General features: G+C 34.9%; 1 protein-coding gene across 1 annotated transcript in view; it reads left to right on the forward strand.

Annotated features, from left to right (window-relative positions):
* Nucleotides 1-2,515: 2,515 nt before the first annotated feature.
* Nucleotides 2,516-13,313, forward strand: part of SEMA3C (semaphorin 3C) — a 184,721-nt gene continuing 173,923 nt past the window's right edge. The window contains exons 1-2 of the mRNA XM_057549730.1: nucleotides 2,516-3,003; nucleotides 5,038-5,178. Coding sequence (XP_057405713.1) covers nucleotides 5,076-5,178 — 103 coding nt within the window. The 5' untranslated portion in view covers nucleotides 2,516-3,003; nucleotides 5,038-5,075. The remainder of the gene's footprint in view (nucleotides 3,004-5,037; nucleotides 5,179-13,313) is intronic.

A 13,313-nucleotide genomic window follows, 5' to 3' on the forward strand; every position in this document is an offset into this window, starting at 1 on the left:
TGAAGGACTGAGATTCTTGAGGTAAAGTTTATTTATATAGTTCATCTGTATGATGGAGAAAATCTGAAAATAATCTATTTTCTTTAAATTTGAAATAAGAGAATTCATAGCTGCACAACTCATTAAAAAATAAATAAATAAAGATGAGTACATTACTCAAAATCAGTCCAAGAGTTTAAGTTAAATAGTATCTTTAGGACCACCAAAAATATAAAATATTAAAAAATAAGGTCACTATACTTCAATAGAGAAACTTCAGTGTACAAGGTTCTATAACATTTCTATAACATCTCAATGAGAGTGATTCTAGTATTTTAACTTGGATTTCTTTTCCCAAGACATTTTGATGAGGGCAAAACTTGTAATTAGTAGCCTCGAAATTTAATTGTGTCATTACTCTTGTACATCCATGTAGTGTCCACCTTTCCCAAATTAGCTTACACAATTAGCTCACGTTGTTTCCCACCTGTAAGGACAGAGTCAAAGACTGCATGGGAGAAAAGTAGCACTGGCCAGCAATGTTTCTTATATAAGTCCTGTCAAGGTGTTTTAGGCTCCTAAGCAGTTTGGAGAAAGGGGAGCAGAGATAAATCTTGCTATGGGCACTTAGTGCCACTCTTTAAATTTCACTATATGGCCCAAATTTCAATCAAACATAAGAAGTAATTGCACCCTTGTGCTTGAATCTGCCTTGGCTAATGCCTATCAATATTTTCATGACTCATTTTGAGGTGTGGCCAATGGTAAATGTCTGAGTACTAAGCAAATAGCATTCAGTGTCTCAGTACTAGGCAAATACAATTCAATTAAATGCATAGAAAAGAAGTTTATTCAAGAAAGATAGAGGGAATCACAGCACAAGTTTTGTAGACTGTGGTTAAATCTAAGCTCTTTGTCACACTTTCTTAAAGCCTTTTGAGTATATATGGGAAATTGAGCTAATGCTTTGGGTTTTTGTAAATTGAGTTTGGTAGTAAACTCCCCTGTAAAAACACCATTTGACATGCATTTTACCTTGCATTTCTTCATCTCAATTCCCTGAAACTGAAAAATAAATATGTAAATATAGTCTACTTTACATGGATTTACAGATTAATCAGTGTCTAATGACTCCACACTTTGAAATTAAGAATTATATAATTTGTTAAAGCTCACAGCATTCTTCTTTCTTAATGACTTATTCCCTGTCTTCCTAATTTACAAATGCTGACTCAGGCATCAGTAGGAAGATAATAGTGGTCAGTATAACTTGGGTCTTAATCAGTTTCAGAAGTATTTCAGAGAAAACCATGCATAGTGCTTACTCATGTTTGCATCTGGTTTTTTGATACTGTCAGATGTTTTGTGGGTTAAATTCATTATTACAAACTTATGTCAAGGAGCTACTCACATTTTTATTGCACTAATTATCACAAAAAATAATTTAACTGTATTAGATTTTTTTAAAAGAACACATCCACTGAATTGGAAATTTCTTTCATAAACATAGTTGTGTTTGAAGATAATATTGGCCCTGGAATATAATTTTTGAACACTTAAATTTGCATTCTTATTTGACATGATCCCTTCATATCTCAGCTGTACAGAAAGAGTTAGGGACATGACTTATGTCGACATAACATGTGGTGCTTAGATACATGAAAGATACGTCTTAATCACTTCTTCAGTTCCTCCTACCTGAGATTTAGTTCAGCTGTCCCACTCCATCAAAAATTTTGCACTCTCAGAAGTGTTTTCTATGATAGTTTATAAGAATTTAGTGATCTGCTTTACTTCATAAAGAAAATTATGAGGAACAAGGTGGAGAAATTACACTCCATGTTCCCTCTGTATAGTGACATCTGCTGGGCTATAGCCACAGTGATTTTTAAGCAAGTACCTGCTCATTTTATGGAGGTCGAAGCTCATTTCTCCCGAAGTTCAAATATCTAGTTCATTGTGATCCGGAGAAATAATTTTCACTTAAACATCAAAGTCATTCCAGAGTTTAACAAGTTTACCTGAAAGTAGTGCTGGAAATATAACCCCTGAGGTCTAGATTTGTAAACCTCTATCTGTTGGCATAGTTCAGAACAGCCTTCCTCTACAAAACTGTGAAATAATTTCTTGTAATTATGTTTTGGGAATATCTGGGAGGGTGGAGGTAGAGTATTGTATTATGAGTCAACGTGGTGAGGTCAACAGAGTTACTGCCTTTCGGACATTAAGGAAACACAATAGGAAACAATACCCATTAAAAGGATAAACTTCTGCGATGAGACTGTTGGTTCATCTCGACCGGTTTTAGAAAATTTTCTACGGGAAAAGGACGAGACTCATGCCCTTTTAAAAACGCATCTCTTTGCCTTAAAAGGATTTAGTGATCCTTCTCTTGCAAAAGCTGCTTTGCACTTTGATATTTAAGGCCAAGCTTAATCTTGAATGCCTTCCAAGAGCAGCCGGTAACAAACAAAAACCTTGGGGCACACCCTGTAAGTTGTTCACTCCACTGCAGAGCGCGAAAGCAGCAGAGGTGTTCAGTTCGTCCCCCAGACTGCTGCGGCGCATTCCTGTATCTCTAGGGCGGCTCGTCCTGGGGTCGGCCCCGCCCTGGCGGCTCCCTGCCACCCTCTCGCGGGCGCGCTCTGGGTGGGGCCTCGCGGCGGGTGGAGATGCGGCCGAGCGTGCTGGGCGGGTGAAGCGAGCCGGCTGGGCGGCGCGCCGGGGCAGCCAGAGCCGCGCGCCGCGTCGCTGTAATCGGACACCCGAGCGCTCGCCCCATGCGCCGGCCACTTTCCATTCACTCCGTAGTGCTTGATTGAGCGACGCAGAGCAGGGCTCCGGGTGCCGCGCCACTGCAACGCTGAGGATTCCTTTACAAAGAAACTCAGAGGACCGGGAAGAAAGAATTTCACCGCTGGGACGCCCTAGAAATTACGGTCTTTGGGGAAAAGGACTACAAACACGCGGATCCAAACCTGTAGCAAATTGACGACTTTTCCGTGCTGATCGCGTCCCACCTCGGTAAGCTGGATTCGTTGTTTTCAGCATTACAAATTTAGAAAAATATAACTTTTGGGTCTGTGTATAGACTTTTCACATATCGACGTGCTCAGGTCTGGATATTTTCTTAAGAGCGCTTGCAGTTTGTCATGGAAGTGTTTCCCTTGCTGAGAGCCCGGCTGGAATTGTTTCTTTAGGTTGTGACACCTGCGGAGAGTTTAAAGCTGAGTATTTCCCTGCCTTCTAAGGCAAAATTACTCGAGAGGATTTTATAAAAGAGTCCTTTTCTTACGTGTTATTAGTGTTCAATCAGTACAAGTGAAAACAACAAGCAGCATGTCTTAAGTGTTTGAGTTAAAGGGAAGAAGTCATAAAATATGAGGGGCGGAGGCGTGTATGAGACACTTGGCTTTCAGTCCCTTCTCAACTCTAGGTTGGCTTGAAATCACATTGCTCTGTATACTCACTCCACTTGACCTGTCATTTCATCTCCAATATTATTCTTTGCAATTTGTGGCATATGTAGCTCTCGTGGAGGCATATCAGATAAGATATTGTTAATAGCAATATGTAGAAATGCGTGATTATTATCAGCCTGCTTAATAAAGAGACAAAGTTTAGGCATATTTATAGCTTTGTGGGCGGGGGGGGGGGTACTTTATACATAAAGTCAACAAAACCACGGAGCAAATTACTAAGGGAAAGTCACCCTATAAAATCAATTTTCTTCTAAGTTAATTTAGGGATGACAAGGTGAAGAGGTTGTGGAAGCAGGAAGAAAGTGTTTCTTTTGAAAATTACCAACACAAACATCTCTAGGGTTTCCTCCATCTGTGTGGTAAAAGAAGCATACAATTTTGTTTCTGCCTCTTATAACATATGTACCACCTAGGAAATCAACTTATAATTTTTGCTTACAATGGCATGTTCGGTTTAATTGTTACTTTGCTTCTGTATTACTAAAGCTTTTCTATTGCTTCTGTTACTTTTCAAATTTTAGTGGCATTTCTTTATTGAATAAAATTAGTGGTAAAATTTTAATTTTGAAAGCCACATAATATTGAAGATCAGTATTGTTGTAACCTGTAAAAATAAATTTCTAGATTAAACTCTGTCATGTCATCTTATTGTATAATTGTGGTAGATTCAAAATGATGGGGTTTCTTTTATGGTCCTGAGTTTATTTTGCATATTGTGGCCACTAGAGCTCCTACAGATATGAAGTTACACATTACCTGATCTTTGTTATTCAGACATTAGTTAATAGCATGTATTAATTTTATAGCTATAGTTTCAAACAGTAATACCTGTCTCTCTGATTTATCTTTTGACATTTTGACAGCCCACTTTCTAGTCGATTTATTTTAAATATGCATTGAGGGATATATGGTTCACTCGATTGCTCACCACTAAGTCATTGGTTTGAATTTGGCACAAATCCATGGTTACCTCATCTACATCATTTAACAGCTGTATGGTCATCTGTATAAACTGGCAGATAACTAATTCCAGTGATCAAGGATTGAGCACTAGTAGATCTCTGTGTAGAAATATCATTTCAGAGATGGTTACTCCAAAAGAGCTAATGAGTGTGTGGAAGTGAATGTTCATGTGGGATTTTCCTACTGCTACTATATTTATGGTAGAAAGAGAAGTTTTCATCCACTAATACTTATCTGCATCATTCTCAAGTCTTTTCAATGTAATGTGTTTTTTAAAGAGAAGAACAAGTTTAAATATCAGCTTTTCCTTTGGGAATCAGTAACTTTTTCCTGGCTGCCTTGTTTTATATTAGCATTATTTTGCTGGAAGATGAAATAATTTCACTTTTAACAAAGACTGCCAGACACAAATGAAATCAAATCCAAATTTTCACATCTAAGAAACAGTCACAGCACCTCCTACTGTTTGCATGACTGTAAAAGTTCAGCTGTGTCTTTTGTGAATAGAGTGCTCTGTCTAGATTGCTGGTTTTGTGTGGGGGGGGGGGGGAGGGGGGGTGTGCTCCTAAAATGTGAAGTGAAATATAACAAACTTGTTATCTTTATTTTAAAGGTATTTTCCCTTGGATATTAACTTGCAAATCTGAAGAAATGGCATTCCAGGCAATTTGGGTCTTGGTTGGAGTATTTGTTTGTTCTACCTGTGTGAAAGGATCATCTCAGCCCCAAGCAAGAGTTTACTTAACATTTGATGGTAAGAAAGTTGATAAGCACTCTGAGGAAAATGTTATTTGAAGTCTTTTTTTCTTATCCAGATTCAAAAATTACTAAAGACAGTAAAATATTATTGAGTATTGATTAACTTTAAAAATATCTAGTGGGCAGCTTTTTGGATGACAGCTATTTTAAATTATTGGTTAATAGACAAAAGCCTCTATTGCATTTGTTTATGAAAATGCTTGAAGTATATTCTGCCCTTTCTGAAGTTTCTTCTGTGTTTGCATGCACATGTATGAGGAGATGGTGAAGAACTCAAAGCCTAAGATCTTTGATCTTAGTAGTCATTTGGCTTTGTTGAGGAACACCCCTTAAGTGCTAATCCTCATCAGCAGAAAGAGCTATGCAGGTTTAATTATTGAAATTTTTTCTAATACATTTTGGGCCTTAGCCTCAAAACTGGTCTCTCCATACATTGTTCTACTGGTGTTTCTTCTATTTCCATGAGGAGTTCCTGAGGTTGGCAAAGTCTCCTAATTAATTGAAAAGGACCTAAAAGAATAGTTGGAAATAGGCTTTTGATTGCTGTTGTATGCAAATGTTCTCTTCAGAACCTTAGGGAAACGAGTGTGATTTCAAATTTTCACAAACATGAAAGGCTTAAGGTCCTCTGAGGGTATGGTTTGCCAAATGTGTGCATGAGCTTTAATGTATATAGTTCAAATGACTTGCAGATGGATGATTTTGGTCAGTCACGTAACCCATACTAATTGGACAGATGGAATAAGAAATGGATCAGGAAGATCATCCTGCCAGTCAGGGTCATTTATATTTTTATTACTTCTTTCAGCTCTGTCTCTGCTTAAACCTCAGTGTCACTGGGCATATTTTCATTCATTTGAGAAATAGTATACTCTCAAGCCTTATATAGCAGGATGTCTTTGAAACTCTATCTTGAATGTCAAACAGCAGTATGACTGACACTTATCACTCAAATGGCTATCTTTTTTTCTTTCTTTCTTATATCACCAAGTGCTTTCCCCAAGGTCATCATAAGCACTGAAGGAGCCTTATTTAGAACTTAGAGTGTGTGAGCTTCTAATTGTTTCCTTAGCTTCTGAGTTAGGCATTCCCCTCAAAAACCCATGGCTATCCAGTTAAGTTGGGAAGAAAGGAAAAACAGACCTTTGAAGTATCTTTTTTTTTTTTTAATTACTAACAAATCTTGCAGTCTGCTAACACCTCTTCTCCCAAGTTGAGAACTATGTATTACCTAATCAAATAAAAAGAAAGGCATTAAGGAACAGTACAATTTCTCCTCAGTTTTCTGTATTTCTCTCAGCATACAGGAAGATGGAGTGGTCTCATAGATGAGGTATCTAAACCTGCTCTCTCTATTACATTGAAACTAATCGAACTTCTTTTAACTGAAACTTAAGCCAAAATATGTAAATATTAAAAACAAGTATGTCACTAGAGATAATTCATCAAGTCTGTGTTTGAAAAGATGATTACAATTTACCTTTTACAGAGGAAATTAAGTAATACAATCTTTTAAAACCAAACTTCAATACCATGTAGGACAATGACTGCTATTTACAAAGTGACTAGAAATTATGATGGGCTTTTTAAAATTCTGCATATCTAAAATTTTAAATGCTCTTAAACTCAAAACAGATTCTTACAGAATAATACTTTAATTTATAACATATGCAGAATACAGCATGATTAGATAAGCTAATGATCTGAAAGTCTTATAATTCCTATTTTATTCTTCCCAAGAGTCTTACTAGGAAATAATTAGACAGAAGTCACTTAATTAGAATACTGTTTTAAAGAGATATATCAACAAGCATAATGAAATGCCACGATTGCTAAATTAATACCAAAAAAACTCCAAAAATGAACTGTATAATAGACAAAATATCATTGGGAAAGTACCTTGAGCAAAACCAATTGTTAAAATGTATATATTTTAATCATTAATTCGTAGTAATTTTCTTAAGAGATTTGACAGTGTACCTGCTTGAGATCTTGTTCCAAATTTCTTATCACTTAAAGTGTCTCTTTGATCTTATTATGACTTCTCTGAGTATCACACTGAATAGGTTACTAAATTTCTTCCAAAATGGTTTAGTCTTAACATCAAAATATAGAACTTTGTACAGGGTTGACATATATATGAATATATGTTAATTTAAATATATACAGATATATACTTTCATTTATTTCATGTTTAAAAATTTCTGAGTGACACATTAGAAGAATCCTCTCAGTCTTGTCTTACTGTCCAATTAAGAATCACAGTCAATTTAAAGGTGTGTGAAATAAGAGATCTCTTCTCCCATCCAAATTCCATCCTTTCTTGTGGTGGTGATAACATTTGGGAAACAATGATTTACACATTTGCCTTCCCTGTTCATCTAGTGCAAGGTCAACAAGATGGTCATCACTACTACGGGAGAATGTACTTCAGGTGCTATTAATTAGTTACATTTGTGCTAGATAAATCTTGCATGTTAAAAGAACTGTGACTCCTCTTAGATATTGCATTTCATAATTTTTATAATTCTTATTTTATGCCATATACCTTTTCAAATGAATAAAAAGTTCATGCAAATTATTTTTGTTTGAGTTGAATTTTTCTTGAAAAAAATTCCAATTGTTTGACAAATTCACATTTCATAACATTATTGTCCTATTTTTTTTCCAGAAAATCTTTAAGATCAATAAGGGTCATAAGGAAAGGCAAGGCTATGTATATAAATAGACAAAACTTGTTTTGCTTGCTAATATACAAGGGAAATCATTGTTGAAAAGATTCTGCTTTATCAAGAAGAAATTTTAGCACGTAATCTTTTACAAAATCAGGAATAAATACTCCATAATTTGACAGAAGATATCAGTTGCATGTAATTTTAAGAAAAGGTGCTGAGCTTCAGAAAAATGGAAATATTGTCTATATTTGAATAGACATGAAATCTGATGACTGCTTTAAATGTGTTAAATATTGTTTCTATTTAAAAATGAGATAGATTCTTTTCTCTTTTGTTTACATTTTTATTGAGATATAATTGACATATAACATTGTATTAGTTTTAGGTGTACAACATAATGATGCGATATTTGTATGCACTGCAAAATGGTTACTGCAACAGGTTGTTACCATATGTCATTGTGGAAAGTTCCAAAAATTATTTTTCTTGTGATGAGAACTTTAAGATTTGCTTTCTTAGCAACTTTCAAATACAATAGTATTAATTGTAGTCACCATGCTATATATTACATCCCCATAACATATTTATTTTATACCCAGAAGTTTATATCTTTTGACCCCTTCACTAATTTTGCCCACCCCCCACCCCCTGCCTCTGGAACAACCAATCTGTGCTCTGCATCTAAGACTTGGATTTTTTTTTTTTTTAAGATGCCATATATAAATTAGATCATACAGTTTTTGTCTTTGTCTGACTTATTTCACTTAGCATAATGCCCTCAAGGACCATCCATGTTGCTGCAAATAGCAAGATTTCATTCTTTTTTGTGGGTGAATAATATTCCATTGTATATGCATATCATATCTTCTTTATCCATTCATCCATTGACGGCAACTTAGGTTGTTTCCATATCTTGGCTACTTTAAATAATGCTGCAATGAACTTGGGTGTTCATATATCTTTTGAGTTAGGGTTTTCATTCTCTTTGGATAAATACCTAGAAGTGGAATTACTGAATCATATGGTAATTCTATTTTCAGTTTTTTGAGGAACCTCCCCAATGTTTTCTATAGTTGCTGCATCAATTTACATTCCCACCAACAGTGCACAAGGGTTCCCTTTTCTTCACATTCTCGCCAACACTTATTTCTTGTCTTTCTGTTGGTAGCCATTCTGACAGGTGTGATCTAAGGTGAGCTATCTCATTGTGGTTTTGATTTGCATTTCCCTGAAGATGAGTGATGGAGTATCTTTTCATGTGCCCCTTGGCCATTTATATGACTCTTTGGAAAATGTTTATTCATATCTTCTGCCCATTTTTTAGTCAAATTATTTGTAATTTTGCTATTGAGTTGTATGAGGCCTTTATATATTGTGGGTAATACCCCTTATTGGATATATAATATGTTTTGCAAATATATTCTCCCATTCAGAAGGTTGCCTTTTTATTTTGTTGGTGGGTTCCTTTGCTGTGCATCAGCTTTTTACTTTGATATAGTTCCATTTGTTGATTTTTGCTTTTGTTGCCTTTGCTTTTGGAGTTAGACCCAAAAAATCATCGCCAAGACTGATGTCAAGGAACTTATTTCCTGTGTTTTCTTCTAAGAGTTTTTTGTTTCTGGTCTTACTTTTAAATCTTTAATCCATTTGGAGTAAATTTTTGTGTATGCTATAAAATAATAGTCTGGATTCTTTTTTTTTTTTTTTTTGCATTGGGCTGTCCAGTTTTTCCAACACCATTTATTGAGGAGGTTGTCCTTTCCCCATTGTATATTCTTAGCTTCTTTGTTGTAAATGATTGACCGTGTATGCTTGAGTTTATTTCTGGGCTCTGTGTTCTGTTACATTTACCTATGTGTCTGTTTTTATGCCAATACCATACACTTTTGATTACTACAGCTTTGTAATATAGTTTGAAATCAGGGCACGTGATATCCCAGCCTTATTCATCTTTCTCAAGATTGCTTGGCTATTCAGGGTCTTTTGTGGTTCCATACAAATTTTGGAATTGTTTGTTCAATTTCTGTGAAAGACGTCATTGGAATTTTGATAGGGACTGCATTGAATCTGTATATTGCTTTGGGTAATATGGACATTTTAACTGTATTAATTCTTCCAATGCATAAGCACAGAATGTCTTTTCATTTCCATGTTTCTTCTTCAGTTTCTTTCAGTATATAGTTTTCAGTGTACAGGTCTTTCACCTCTTTGGTTAAATTTATTCCTAGGTATTTACTCTTTTTTTCCTTTTAGATAAACTTTACTGTTAGAAGAGTTTTAGATTTAGAGAAAAATTAAGAAGGTAGTACAGGGAGCTTCCATATACCCTACACCCAGTTTCCTCTCTTGCTAACATCTTATATTAATATGGTACATTGGTTACAATTAATAGACCAATATTGATATATTAGTATTAAATAAAGTCCATTTTTTTAGATTTCCTTAGTTTTCACCTAATGTCCTTTTTATGTTCCAGGATCCAATCCAGGATAGCACATTGCATTTAGTCATCATGTCTTACTCAGCTCCTCTCATATCTGCTTTTCAAAGCAAAACAAAGAGAAGCTCCTCCATAGTTCCTGTGGTAAATTAGTCTCTCCTGCTTCTGTCTTTGGTCTTGGGCCATGCACAACTAAAAGCTTAATATTTAAGGCATTCTTCCTGATGCTGGTTTTTGTAAGAACAGAAAATAATGGGGAACAGTAATATTCTAACACTCAAAAATTCATAGCACCAATGTAGGTGCTGAATACATACTTCACTGAGTTTATGTAGTGATCCAGTGAGGTAGTGTGTATGGAGTCTTCCAAAGCCACAGTCTGTGTTTTCATTGATGATAGAAGTGGGGATGCTCCCTGGCTGTCTTGGTCCTCCAAATTTCTTTACAAGTATGAGTGGCTATGCGACTCAAGTTTAGCCAATGTGATATAAGAGAAAGATACTAGGTAAGGTTTATATAATGCACAAACTCACCGGCATTCATTTGGCCCTTTATCCTTTGCCCTAATCCATGATTCCTATCTGGAATATCAAAAATGGTTTTGATTAATAGAAATAAGGTATTTTATTCTTTCTGATGCAATTATAACGGGGGGATTGTTTTCTTAATTTCTCTTTCTAATAGTTCATTGTTAGTGTATAGAAATGCATCCAAATTTTGAATATTGATTTTGTACCCTGCAAATTTACTGAGTTTATTAGTTTTAACAGTTTTTTGGTGAAGTCTTATGAATTTCTATATATATAATCATGCTGTCCACAAATAGTGACAGTATTACTTCTTCCTTTCCAATTTGGATGTCTTGTATTTCTTTTTCTTTCCTAATTGCACCGGCTAGGACTTCCAATATTATGTTGAATAGAAGTGGCAAGAGTGGGCATCCTTGTCTTGTTCCTAATCTTAGAGGAAAAGCTTTCAGCTTTTCACCATTGAATATGAGGTTACCTGTGGGTTTGTCATATAGGGTCCTTATTATGTTGAAGCATGTTCCCTCTATACCCCCTTTGTTGAGTTTTTATTGTGAATGAACGTTGAATTGTGTCAAATGCTTTTTCTGCATTTATTTGAGACAATAATGTGATTTTTCTCCTTCATTTTGTTAATATGGTATATTATGTTGATTGATTTGCAGATGTTAAACCATCCTTACATCTCTAGAATACATCCCACTTGATCATGGTGTATGCTCTTTTTAGTGTATTGTTGAATTCTGTTTGCTAATATTTTTTTGAGGATCTTTGCACCTATGTTCATCTGGGATGTTGGCCTGTAATTTGTGTGTGTGTGTTTGGTTTCCTTTACTGGCTTTGGTATCAGGGTAATGCTGGCCTCATAAAATGAGTTTGGAAGCATTCCCTCCTCTTCAATTTTTTGGAAGAGTTTTAAGAAGGATAGATATTAAATCTTCTTTTAATGTTTGGTAGAATTCACCAGAGAAGCCATCTGGTCCTAGACTTTTGTTTGTTGGGACATTTTTGATTACTGATTCAATCTCTTTATTAGTAATTGGTCTATTCAGATTTTCTGTTTCCTCATCATTGAATCTTGGAAGATCATATGCTTCTAGAAACTTATCCACTTCTTCTGGGTTGTCAAATTTGTTGGTGTTTAATTGTTCATAGTAGTCTTTTATGATTCCTTGTATTTCTATAAAGTCTCCTTTTTCATTTCTGATTTTATTTATTTGAACCCCCTCTCTTTTTCTCTTGGTGCATCTAAAGATTTGCCAATTTTGTTTATCTTTTCAAAGAACCAGATCTTAGTTTCATTAATCTTTTCTGTTGTCTTTTAGTCTCTGTTTAATTTATTTCCACTCTGATCTTTATTATTTCCTCCCTTCTACTAATTTGGGCTTCATTTGTTCTTCTTTTTCTAGTCCATTTAAATGTAAAGTTAGATGGTTTATTTGATATTTTCTTGTTTCTTGAGGTAGGCCTGTATCACTATGATTCCCTCTTACAACTGCTTTTGCTCTATCCCATAGATTTTGGTGTGTTTCATTTCTTGTATTTCCATTTTCATGTGTCCCAAGATATTTTTTGATTTCTCCATTGACCCATTGGTTGTTCAGTAGCGTGTTGTTTAATCTCCACATATTTGTGGGTTTTTTTCATTTTTTTTCTTGTAATTGATTTCTAGTTTTATACTATTATAATCAGAAAAGATGCTTGAATTGACTTCAGTCTTCTTAAATTCATTGAGACTTGTTTCATGGCCTAACATATGATCTATCCTGGAAAATATTCCATGTGAACTTGAGAAGAATGTGTATTCTGCTGCTTTTGGATGGAATGTTCTGTATACCTGTTAAGTTTTTCTGGTCTAATGTGTTATTTAAGACTGATGTTCTGTTAATTTTCTGTCTGGATGATCTATCCATTGATCTTAGTGGGGTACTGAAGTCCCCTGCTATTATTATACTGCTGTCATTTTCTCCCTTTAGGTCTGTTAATATTTGCTTTATATATTGAGGTACACATATATTTTGGGTGCACAAATATTTACAAATGTTCTATCTTCTTGTTGGTTTAACCCCTTTATCATTAATGACCATCTTTGTTTTTTTTTTTTTTACATTATTCATTTTAAAGTCTATTTTGTCTGATATAAGTATAGCTACCCCATCTTTCTTTTTGTTTTGTTTGCATAAAACATCTTTTTTCATCCCTTAACATTTAGTCTATGTATGTCCTTACGTCTGAAGTGAGTCTCTTGTAAGAAGCATGTAGATGGGACTTGTTTTTTAATGCATTCAACCACTCTGTCTTTTGATTGTAGAATTTATTCCCTTTACATTTAAAGTAATGTTTAATAGATATGTACAAATTTGCTAATTGTTTATTTGGCTGTTTTGTAGTTCTTCTCTGCTCCTTTCATCTTCTCTTACTCTCTTCCCTTGTGTTTTGATGACTTTCTTTAGTGTTATGCTTAGATTTTTTTCTCATCTTTTGTGTA

This window comes from Balaenoptera acutorostrata, chromosome 7 (assembly GCF_949987535.1).
Source record: "Balaenoptera acutorostrata chromosome 7, mBalAcu1.1, whole genome shotgun sequence".
NCBI lineage: Eukaryota > Metazoa > Chordata > Mammalia > Artiodactyla > Balaenopteridae > Balaenoptera > Balaenoptera acutorostrata.